The 12,894-nt window shown below is 41.2% G+C and overlaps 1 protein-coding gene across 1 annotated transcript; it reads left to right on the top strand.

The window, feature by feature from the left end:
* Positions 1-3,665: 3,665 nt before the first annotated feature.
* Positions 3,666-11,723, top strand: LOC115110894 (suppressor of SWI4 1 homolog). The gene is made up of 12 exons (XM_065010928.1): positions 3,666-3,834; positions 4,122-4,286; positions 4,491-4,592; positions 5,145-5,194; positions 5,381-5,552; positions 5,748-5,824; positions 6,053-6,160; positions 6,400-6,523; positions 6,843-6,921; positions 7,118-7,462; positions 7,583-7,706; positions 9,550-11,723. Exons 1-12 carry the CDS (start codon positions 3,820-3,822, stop codon positions 10,589-10,591), a joined length of 2,403 nt encoding a protein of 800 aa, XP_064867000.1. The 5' UTR covers positions 3,666-3,819; the 3' UTR covers positions 10,592-11,723.
* Positions 11,724-12,894: the final 1,171 nt, after the last annotated feature.

Here is a 12,894-nt window from a genome sequence, read left to right as displayed (position 1 = left end):
GTACATGTAGATATGGTTAAAGTGACTATGCATATACAGTGGGGCAAAAAAGTATTTAGTCAGCCACCAATTGTGCAAGTTCTCCCACTTAAAAAGATGAGAGAGGCCTGTAATTTATCATAGGTACACTTCAACTATGACAGACAAAATGAGAAAACAAAATCCAGAAAATCACATTGTAGGATTTTTTATGAATTTATTTGCAAATTATGGTGGAAAATAAATATTTGGTCAATAACAAACGTTTATCTCAATACTTTGTTATATACCCTTTGTTGACAATGACAGAGGTCAAACATCTTCACAAGGTTTTCACACACTGTTGCTGGTATTTTGGCCCATTCCTCCATGCAGATCTCCTCTAGAGCAGTGATGTTTTGGGGCTGTTGCTGGGCAACACAGACTTTCAACTCCTTCCGAAGATCTTCTATGGGGTTGAGATCTGAAGACTGGCTAGGCCACTCCAGGACCTTGAAATGCTTCTTACGAAGCCACTCCTTCGTTACCCGGGCGGTGTGTTTGGGATCATTGTCATGCTGAAAGACCCAGCCACGTTTCATCTTCAATGCCCTTGCTGATGGAAGGAGGTTTTCACTCAAAATCTCACGATACATGGCCCCATTCATTCTTTCCTTTACACGGATCAGTCGTCCTGGTCCCTTTGCAGAAAAACAGCCCCAAAGCATGATGTTTCCACCCCCATGCTTCACAGTAGGTATGGTTTTCTTTGGATGCAACTCGGCATTCTTTGTCCTCCAAACACGACGAGTTGAGTTTTTACCAAAAAGTTATATTTTGGTTTCATCTGACCATATGACATTCCCCCAATCCTCTTCTGGATCCTCCAAATGCTCTCTAGCAAACTTCAGACGGGCCTGGACATGTACTGGCTTAAGCAGGGGGACACGTCTGGCACTGCAGGATTTGAGTCCCTGGCGGCGTAGTGTGTTACTGATGGTAGGCTTTGTTACTTTGGTCCCAGCTCTCTGCAGGTCATTCACTAGGTCCCCCCGTGTGGTTCTGGGATTTTTGCTCACCGTTCTTGTGCTCATTTTGACCCCACTGGGTGAGATCTTGCGTGGAGCCCCAGATCGAGGGAGATTATCAGTGGTCTTGTTTGTCTTCCATTTCCTAATAATTGCTTCCACAGTTGATTTCTTCAAACCAAGCTGCTTACCTATTGCAGATTCAGTCTTTCCAGCCTGGTGCAGGTCTACAATTTTGTTTCTGGTGTCCTTTGACAGCTCTTTGGTCTTGGCCATAGTGGAGTTTGGAGTGTGACTGTTTGAGGTTGTGGACAGGTGTCTTTTATACTGATAACAAGTTCAAACAGGTGCCATTAATACAGGTAACGAGTGGAGGACAGAGGAGCCTCTTAAAGAAGAAGTTACAGGTCTGTGAGAGCCAGAAATCTTGCTTGTTTGTAGGTGACCAAATACTTATTTTCCACCATAATTTGCAAATAAATTCATAAAAAATCCTACAATGTGATTTTCTGGATTTATTTTTTCATTTTGTTCGTCATAGTTGAAGTGTACCTATGATGAAAATTACAGGCCTCTCTCATCTTTTTAAGTGGGAGAACTTGCACAATTGGTGGCTGACTAAATACTTTTTTGCCCCACTGTATGATAAACAGAGAGTAGCAGTAGCGTAAAAGAGGGGTTGGTGGGTGGCAGGTGGCGGGACACAATGCAGATAGCCTGGTTAGCCAATGTGCAGGGGCACTGGTTGGTCGGGCCAATTGAGGTAGTATGTACATGAATGTATAATTAAAGTGACTATGCATATATGATAAACAGAGAGTAGCAGCAGCGTAAAAGAGGGGTTGGGGGGGCACACAATGCAAATAGTCCAGGTAGCCATTTGATTATGGCTTGGGTGTAAAAACTGTTGAGGAGCCTTTTGTCCTAGACTTGGGACTAGGTACCGCTTGCCATGCGGTAGTAGAGAGAACAGTCTATGACTGAGGTGGCTGGGGTCTTTGACTATTTTTAGGGCATTCTTCTGACACCGCCTGGTGTAGAGGTCCTGGATGGCAGGCAGCTTCGCCCCAGTGATGTACTGGGCCGCACGCACTACCCTCCGTAGTGCCTTGCGGTCGGAGGCCGAACAATTGCCGTACCAGGCAGTGATGCAACCAGTCAGGATGCTCTTATCTTCTTACTTGGATGGTATAAGGAGATTCAGGTTTTCATAATGGCTAGCGTAAACATTAATTATACATTATTTTTGTATTATAATCTGGGATGACACCCATATGGTAGACCCCAGTCAGTGAGGTTAACTTATATATAACTGTCACGCCATGATCTGTTTCACCTGTCTTGTGCTAGTCTCCACCCTCCACCAGGTGTCTCCCATTTGTCCCCATTATCTTCTGTGTATTTATACCTGCGTTTTCTGTTTGTCTGTTGCCAGTTTGTCTTGTCCCATCAAATCCTAACCACATATTCCCATGCTCTAGTTGTTGTGTTTCCTAGTCTCCCCAGTTCTGCCCTTTCTGCCTGTCCTGATCCTGCCTGCCGTCCTGAACCTGCCGTCGTGTTCCTGCCTGACTCTGATTTGGAATATGACTCTTTGCCTGCCTTGACCTACCTTTTGCCTGCCCCTTGTACTATAATAAACTCTGAGACTCGTACCATCTGCCTCCTGTGTCTGCATCTGGGTCTTAGCCTGAGCCATGATATAACATGTTTTTATAAACTCAACCAAGTTAACCCAGATGGTACACTTTGGGGGCAAGTGCTAGCAACAACATTGAGTGGAGCAGCTTCTATCTCAACGCCATCAGACTGTTAAATAGCTATCACTTTTCTGCTTCCACCCAGTTATACATAGACTTGAAATCACTGGCCACTTTAATAATGGAACACAAGTCACTTTAATAATGTTTACATAGTTTTGCTTTACTCCTCTCATATGTATATACTACGTTCTATTCTACTGTATTTTAGTCTATGCCACTCAGACATTGCTCGTCCTAATATTAATATATTCCTTAATTCCATTCTTTTACTTTTAGGTTTGTGTGTATTGTTATGAATTGTTAGATATTACTGCACTGTTGGAGCTAGAAACAAGCATTTCGTACACCCGCAATAACATCTGCTAAACATGTGTATGTGACCAATAACATTTGATTTTGAGATTTCGAAGGGTGTGGATTGACAGGTTGGTAATTAGAGCCTATTGAGCATCTAATTTGTATAATCTCGGACACCCAGCGCATCTGTCCACAAGAGATACGACCTTGTGACAGTTATTACTGAATCGGATGCAGTTTAGAAGAAACTAAATACTAAATTGGTGAATTGAAACACTAAATTGTTGAATTTAGTGGAAACTTGCCCCTTTGTAACAAACATGGTAACAAGCATTTGTTGTTACACCTCTGTAATTACAGAATGAAATGACCACCAGTTACATGTTATTACAGTGTAACTATGAGTTATTACAATTAACTACACTACCTGTTACATGTCATTACACTGTAATAATGAAGTTTTACCTTTTGGACTTCATATTGCAAATGTTCTTCAAATTCCTCTAGCAACACCAGGTAGGTTGCCAAATATACATACTGGAAGCTGAAAACAAAAGTTTGGTTAGGCATTTGAATAAGACGAACGTTTTTCAATGTGACACACAACGCGCCTGCGCAGTGAGATCCACGTGGTTGGAGAGCAGTATCTGATTGAAATGGAGGACTCAGAGAGGCATAACGGAGCTTGCTCGCTTTTTACATTTAGATAGTTAGGTTCATTAGCGACGTTTTATATTATTGACTCTATTATATTGATTTGTTAAACTGCCATTATGGGAAAGTCAAAGGTAAGCGGTTAAGTAGATGTTGGCTAACGTTAGCTAGCTAAAGTTTTCTAAATAACGTTAGCTATCTAGTTATTGACACGATTATTGTAAACTGAATAAAGTTACTGGTAACTATATTTAATATTGTCTCATCTGCATGTGTAGTTAGGTGGATGAAAATGATGTTTTTATGAGAATATCTGAACAATGATTAAAATATTTGTAACTGATTACATCCACAACGGCGTTAGCTTGTAACATAGCGAAGTATCGTGGCCATTTAAACGAACGTGTTAATTCAATATCAGACCAAAAACCAGAGGAAGTCACGTTTGAGTGCGAACCATGTGGCGGAAGAGGTGTTCGGTGCGGTCCCTCAAGTGTTTCACCGTGGCCAAGTCGGCAAGAATGTCGGTCAGCTAGTGGAGAACATGCGGCGCGTCGTGGAGCCCTTCACTGCAGAATCCCTTAAGGTCCGTTTGTTCATGTCATGAAACTCAAAGCTGGTATTTATAACTGATTTGAATCAAGTGACGTTACTGCATGCCACATTTGTTACTTAATATATGTGTTAATTTTTATAAAACTTTCAACCACTGTTCTGAGTTTATACATGGAAGCGTGTCTTGGCTCATAATGGATTGCATTTTGAGGTCTTGCCTGCTTGTGATTGACAGGTGAGGAAGAAGAATGTGCTGAAGGACTTTGTGGCTGTAGCAGGGCCACTGGGAGTGACACACTTCATGATCTTCACCAAGACGCCCAGCAGTGTCAACATGGTAAATAAGTCTGCAAACACCAGGTGTGTATTCATTATTGAAACCGTTTTACTGTTTAAGAACCATTTACTGTTTAAGAACCAAACTGAAGCAAATTAAACAGGGAGTAACATACTTGATTTTGTAAAGTAGAAACTCGTATTTTATTTGTCAAAAAGTATGTTTTGTTATATATATTTTTTACCCTTAATGGGTTTTGTTTGGCGTAAACAATTTATTTTGCAACAGACAACATTTTGCAACACCTGTTGCTTTACTGTACCACGAGGGGCTTTAACAGTAGACACTGCAGCTGCTGTAAACCCTTGGCCTTTTCAAAGGCAGGCAAAGGGAATAGCTTTATGATTTATCGCTATTGATCAATGAAGTATATGCTGTGTTAGCCACCTCCTTAGTTATTCCAATTGCTGGTGCAGATGATGAGTTATGAGAATATCTGAATTCATGATTAAGATGTTTTATCACTGATGCATCAATATCTACAGTTGGGCTGTTTACTAGATCCTAATGGCAAATTAGCAAGTGTATTGAGTAATTTCTTTCTCTTTCCAGAGGCTTGCTCGGCTGCTTAAAGGCCCTATGCTCCATTTCCGGGTGACCAAAGTGAGTACACAAACCCATATGACTTACTGGAAGAGATGGGCTCAAAGGATGACAGATTTTGACGTGACTGTTCGGTGATATATGTTCAGAGTAAACGCACTGATGAGCCCCAATACTAGAAACAAGCAATTGCTTTTCCTGAAACAAGCAATTGCTTTTCCTGAATATGTTTTTAATCGTTTTAGGTACTCCCTTATTAAAGATGTGGTCTCGTCACTGAAGAGGCACAGAATGCATGAACAGCAGTTCACACATCATCCACTGCTGGTCCTCAATAACTTTGGCTCAGAGGGCATGCATGTCAAACTTATGGCCACCATGTTCCAAAACATGTTCCCTTCCATCAATGTGCACAAGGTATGTCAAAGGCACCAGTACCTGGATTTTTGCTTTATTGGGGATTTGTGAAATATGATGATAGTACAGTCTTCTGATTATCTGTGACGATCACTCAAAAGTAAACGCTTTCTGATATCCCACAATCTTTTTATCCTCTTATTATATTGATGAGAATTTGGTTAGTATGCATTTTAACAGGTTTGCTTCTTGTAGGTAGCCCTCAACGCCATAAAGAGATGTACTTTGCTGAACTACGATCCAGTGTCTCAAGAAATTGAATTTCGCCATTAGTACGTATACAAGATGTTTTGTGCACTCGTTTTAATTCAAGTGTGGCTTGGTTACTCTATAGGAAGACTGCTTGGGCTCAGAGGATGACAGATTGTGATTTGACTGTTTAGTGATGTATATTCAAAGTAAATGCACTGATGCACCCATCATGCAGAATCCCCCCCAGTAGATTACTAAATGGTTCAGTCCACACTCATCCTTGTCCTTCTCCCTGTCCCCCTCTGCAGCAGCCTGAAAGTAGTCCCTGTGGGCATGAGTAGAGGAGTGAAGAAGCTGATGCAGGAAAAGTTCCCCAACATGAGCAAGTTTGAGGACATCAGTGAGCTGCTGATGAAGTAAGAGCCCTGTCTGTCAGTCCTATCAGACTGCAGAGTATCTCCTGCTGTACTTGATCTATCTGGTCTATCTGCATGTGTTTGGGTTGTCACTATTGCTTTGATGAATTTGAGCTGTTTCACAATGTTATTTGGGTGATACTACCTTGTCTATGCTGGCTGTGAAGTGATCTACCTACAAAGTCATTCTGATTTGGCCAGCTGTTATGTGTTCTCTTACCCTGCTAACTTTCTTTCAGAGGGGCTAATCTTTCAGAAAGTGAAGCAGAGCAAGATGGAGATCACAACATAACGGAACTGCCACAGATCTACTCCGGGCGTGGTAACATGGCGTCTCAACAGAGCGCTGTGAGACTGACTGAGGTGATTACCATGGTGACTTAGTGGCTGATCTTACTGATATTACATTGTAACCAGTGTTTCTATAGAATTGTCTACTCCTGTGTTGGCAGTGACTATAAATGATAGGTTTATAGCATCAGTTTGTCTTGTCATTTTCTGTCCATGGGATGTACATGATGAAAATATATCTATGATTACCTGTGATATTTCACAAAAGTAAACGCTTACTGACACATCCTGACATTTATCACCATGGTGCCTTCAGCGGTTGATCCTACTGATGTGACATTGTCAGCCGTTTCTGGTAGGGTTTTACAGCATCAGTTTGTTTTCTCTTCAGATAGGCTCACGCATCACCATGCAGCTGGTGAAGATCGAGGAGGGAATGGAAGAGGGGAACATTCTCTACCATGCAGTCAGTAAGTACACCTGTCAGTTTCCTGTTTATTTAGCTGTCCATGGGATGTACATGATGAAAATATATCTATGATTACCTGTGATATTTCAACAACAACAAAAGTAAACGCTTACTAACATATCCACTGAGAATGGGTGTTTCTGTTGATTGGTCATGGTGAAATGCTGATACAGGCACTCTGAATGTCTTTTCTGAAGTCTCCAAGACTGAGGAAGAGCTTCAGGAGATCCTGATCCGAAAAGAGGCGCAGATGAAAGAAAAGCAGGAAGAAAAAACAAGAGCCGGATGTTTCCCTAAAGAAAGCATTACGGGAGGAAGAACAAGTGAGTGTTATAGCACATTGGAACTGCTATTCATTCCACCTGAGTTGGAGTGGAACAGTGATGTTTGTTTCTGTAATGTCAGGAAAAGAAGCATGGCAGGCATCAAGAGGAAGCGCCAGGAGGAGGAAGAGCATGACCCTGAAGTGACCCTGAAGGTTGTTGAATCTGACGACGAGGCAGAGTACTACAGACAGGCTGTAGGAGAGGAGCCAGATGAAGGTATGTACTCTTTCAGTACTGAACCAAGTCTCTATAGTTTGTGTTTTGTTGTACTATATTTTTGTGCTACTTTGGCAGACAAAATCACCTTCTATATTTATTTTTCTCCCTCCCATCTAGATATGTTCCCTGCAGCCAAGAGGAGGCAAAGACCTGAAAGGCCCTCAGGAGGACCCTTCAAGAAGAGGAAACCGTTCTCTGGCGACGACAGGAAAAACAAATATGGTTCCAAGTCACCTCATAGGTCTGGTCCGAGAGGGAAACCCAGAGACCGAATGGGGGGGTGACGTGGACAGGAAAGAGGGAAAGAGATTTGGGGATGGGGGCAAATCATTTGGAAAGATGTCACCAGGGGGCAAAATGTTTGGAGGAAAGACATTTGGCGACAGGGATAAAAGATTTGGAGGGAAGTTTGGGGGGGGGCAGTACATTTGGGGGTGATAGGGGTTCTAAGTTTAAGGGCAAACCTCATCCTGGTGGTTTCAAGAAGGGTCCTAGAGGGGTGAAGGAGGGCTTCAAACAGAGGAAGGGGAAGAGCTGAGCTTCATAACCCTGGATTGATGCGCGCTGAGCGCTCTACCCTGGTAAAACATCAGGTGGCAGTATGGACTCACGCTTGTGGTCACTGCAGTTTCTGATCAACATGAACAGAGGAATTTATTCCTTCATGAAAGGACATTGGTATCGCCACAAGTCAGCTGGAGGACTGGATGAAAATGCAATGATGAATTTTGTGCCTTGTGAACATGTTTATAAAAAATATTTTAAGCATTGGCAAATAAATAGCTGAATACAAGGTACAGCTCAGTTGTGTGTAGCCTTTTTATCTTGGGGTTGACTCATGTAGCCTCTGCCACAAGCTTTCACTTCAAAGCGTGACCATAAACTGGAGCCGAGGCTGATGCACACGAGACTTGAGTATGGAACGCTGTTTGGGTCTTTGCGTGTCAAAAAGATACACGTAAAATAACACTATTTGACTTGTGTCAAAAAAGCTTCTTGACCAATCGACCTGAATATGACTCCACATCACATAATTTAACACGTTCATTATTTTTTTACGGTGTTATTACACATTGATTACACTCACTCGTAATTCATATGTTACATCGATTCTATGAGTCATAGATTTCTGTCACTGATGATCTACATTTGCATAAAGTTTGTTTGGACTCCGCCCAATTCTCAGGTACTGATGACAGACGTTAACTCAACTTCTGTTCTTCTGAGGTAAAATAAGCTGTCCAAATGGAGTTCCATAGAATGGTCACCTTTTCATTTGGTACTGTGCTACAAATAGAACAAGGGGCAGGCAGTGTTGGTCACACTTGAAAATGCCTACAAATGGGTTGATTTGGTTGGATGAAAGGTCAGAAAGGGAAGTGACTGCTTTAAATCTTTGTACATGTAACTAACCTATCATGGGAAGTTCTACTGGTCTCTGTGTAAACGTCTACCCCAGGAAATGTAGCCTTATCTGTCTGTCAATGAGTAAGTACTATCTGGCTTTATTCTGAGGTCATTGCCATTATACATTTAAATATATGTAAAGTGTAAGGTCAGAAATGGAGTAAATGTGAACCGTTTATAATTGACCACCTGTTTTTGAATACTGGTGCATACTTCTGGTGTTTGTGTCTGTTGAATAGCCTGGAGAAGTAACATCAGAAACGGTCTTGTGGCTTTTCTTAGAGAGAAACTATATGGAACTTGTTTTAGGCTCCATGGGGTGTTTTGGACAGACATTCTGTTGGTTTAAGATTTACACAACCTTGGTCCATGGTATTTTACATTATTATTTGCTATCCATTGCACAACATCAGTATGGAGAACTGCAGTGTGTTTTTATTTATTTTTGACCACAGATGTATATTTCTGATAAGACAACAGCTCTGAAGGTATCTTAAACCACTACTAATACTAGCAATTTATTACATGTATTGCGACAGAATGATACTGATTGACGTTATGAACTGTTATGACTGATGTATTGGCTGGCACAGTGCAAAGTTCCCCTTAGGGGATCAGGATGAACTGCATAAAAGAATGGTTCTCCACTTCAGAATATAATTAATATATTTATCCTTTTTCTTCCACAGAGATGAACAAATACCACTATTAGGAGCCTGTTTGCACAGCCTTTTCCCCTCCTATTTTCTAATCTCCTACAGAAATCAATACACAAACATGATGGATTACAACTCTTCTTGTCATGGTGACAAGTTCCAAGTGCAGTTATTGCCTTCAATGTACGGTGTTGAGTTCTGCGTGGCGTTGGTTGGTAACCTGTTTGCCCTGAGACTCTTGGCGACCAGGGAGAGGAACAACTGGCACACTGGTGTGGTGCTGTCCTGTAACCTGGCCATCAGTGACCTGCTCTATGTCCTCACACTGCCCCTGCTCATAGTCTACTACATGCAGGACAAGAACTGGCTGTTTGGGGTGGCGGTCTGTAAGATAGAACGCTTCCTCTTCACCTGCAACCTGTATGTTAGCATCTACTTCATCATGTGTATCAGTGTGAACCGCTATGTGGCCATTGTGTACCCCTTCTTCAGCCGGAACCATGTGAACCCAGACAAAGCCAAGGCTGCCAGTGTCGTCATCTGGATCTTTGTGACAGCCATCTCCTCTCCTGTGCTGAAGTTTGCCTCCACATGTCCAGAGGGAATCAACAAAACCCGTTGTGTATCCTACTCCTATTGCACCAACAGTGATGCAGTTGCATACACTCACTTGTTTTACAAATTCTTTCTGTCTGTGGTTGGGTGTTTTATTCCCTTCCTGGTCACATTTGCATCATACTGCGCAGTGTTAAGGGTGGTGTGGAGGAATGTGAATATAACCTCCCTGGAGAAACGGAAGGTGGCCCTGATGGTGTTTGCAGTGGTTGTGCTGTATGCCATTTCCTTTGTGCCTTATCACCTCCTCCAGAGCTACTATTTCTACCAGAAGGTTGACGAACTTGGCTCTGTCTGCGACTGGGTGTACAAGGCCTACCAGGTGTCCAAGGGACTGGCTACACTGAACATGTGCATCCATCCACTGCTCTACATGGCTGTGTTTGATAACATCCGAGTCGCCTGCTGTGGAAGGAGCTCAGCAGATATGGCAATGAATAATACATGAACAAAATGATGCTCTCGCTGCTCTTTGGATGCTTGCACTTATGGTGTTTCTGATAAGCAAGTGTTACACACAGTTGATGACTTATCTGTAAATAACTGCAGCTATATGCACTTCCTTCCAATGTTCTGATGTAAGATGTTTTTGATGGTCATGTTTCTTTTCATGATGTCTAAACTATGCCCTCTTCTATATTCATTATTACAGTATCAGATAATAGAAATTGAACATATTCAAAATAACTATTTGAAATGTAGCTACATTACAACATAATAACTTACAGTTTTCACATGATGAGAAATATATTAACACCAAAAGCACTGGATAAAAAGTCATTATAACAAGCATTGTGTGCCTTATGAGACAGTGGATGGTGGTTGGAAGAACGCGCTTGATTGAAAAAGAAAATAGTCGCGGTAGCTATTGATAAAGAAGAACATCAGGAGGAAGCAGCTGCTTTACAAGTGGGATGCACTGATGATCGCTACATCACGATGGGTTGTGCTGATTGAACATAGATTGTGACAGCCTTACAAATACTGCATACCAAACAAAGTTAAGGAAGTGCACTTCAACATTTTGCATAAGATATACCCATGTAATTCTATGATTTCCAAATTTGTGGCTATTGATATCTGCGTTTTCTGTGAAAAAGAAGGTGAGAATCTGTCTCACTTGTTCTTTGAATGTAAATTTGTGTCAGAATTATGGGAAAACCTTGCAAAGTACTTATTTACCATTATGAACACTGCCTATAATTTTAACATAAAATATATAATATGTTACTATTGCAATTATAACAAAACCACTGAAATGATTGTTATTTTTTAAATTCTTGTTGCCAAATACTTTATACACAAACAAAAATTCTATACCAAAATTACCAATTTTTCTGATTGAATTTAATTATCTTAATAAAACACTAACCCTAGTGAATAACAAAAAGAATAACATCTTCATGAATCATAAGATATTTTCAGAGTGAATATAATTGCACTTAAATTGTTTCTTTTTTGTATTTTATATTTTTTGTATGTTTGAGCATTGTTAATACCTGTGTTTGGTTTGCTAGACATGTTTGATGTAGCAATGTAAGTTGATTTTTGTATTATGAATAAAATACATTTATAATAAATATATATATTTTTTTATTAAAAAGAGATTGTGACAGCCGGTTAAATGGCGTCCCTTGAGAGGGCAGGAACAAGATGCATGTTAGGAAAAGTGCAGTATTATCATAATGTGATGTATACTTGGAATACGGAGGAAGAACGGAGAGAAAAAGAGTGGCAGAGGATGTCTAATAGAGAGGGAGGAATAGGGTGAGCTTGAATAGATAAAAAATGGCGGGGAAAGGGGGGATGTTTTGTTAAAGAAGAATGGTAAAAAGTAATCGCTTGTGTACGTACACTAGCACACGGTAAATTGCCGCGTCAGGGTGGCTCACTTGTGGAAGTGCTGGTAGCATATAGTTGCAAGTTCAGGCGATTGGCCAAGATGGCTGCTTGAACAGACGCTTTTTTACCGAGCTCCGTACCAAACTTCAGAAAGATTGTGAAAATTGTTTAAAAAAAAGTTTAGTCATTATTATTTTTATTTGTTCAAGATATAAGACCTTTCCTGTGACTGGAATGATAATTGGATAATTTATTTCAGCATGTCCATGCAAAGTCGTGACAAAAAAAGAAAGGAAAAAGTTAGCCGTTCTATTGCTAATCAACAAGAGAGAAACGTGCTTATAGACAACTGCCATAACTACACCTGGCCTATGGATAATATCATGCTTTCGAATGCTGAAGATGACGAATTCCCCTCTTTACCGGTTACTCCGTGCAAACCTCCACCCTCCAAAAAACCCAACATGAACTCTGACATCGTGGCTACCCTCTCCTTACTCATCAACTCCAGGTGTGACGCCATTGAGAAAATGGTAGCCGCGAACACCATGGTTTATTGAAGGCTTGAAAAGACTGTGGAGTTTGCATGTGGTGAAATTAATGATGTGAAAACGAGAGTGACAAAAGTTGAAAAAATGTGGAAAGGGTGGAAAAGAATAACAATGTCTACCATAGACGTCTCACTGATCTGGAACAATACACAAGAAAATGGAACCTGAGACTCTACGGCTTGCCAGAGGTGGAGAATGAAGATGTGCGAGGAGAGGCTATCCGTATCTGCCAAGAGGTTTTGCCTGCAGAGAACAACAAAGTTGGTGATAACATCGACGTTGTACATCGCCTCGGCAAGAAGCAACAGCAAAGCGATTCAAGACCCAGGGGTATCATCATCCTATTCACTACCAGATT

This window comes from Oncorhynchus nerka, linkage group LG26 (assembly GCF_034236695.1).
Source record: "Oncorhynchus nerka isolate Pitt River linkage group LG26, Oner_Uvic_2.0, whole genome shotgun sequence".
Lineage (NCBI taxonomy): Eukaryota > Metazoa > Chordata > Actinopteri > Salmoniformes > Salmonidae > Oncorhynchus > Oncorhynchus nerka.
Note: the sequence above shows the minus strand (reverse complement) of the source record. Positions and strands in the feature narration are given on the sequence as shown.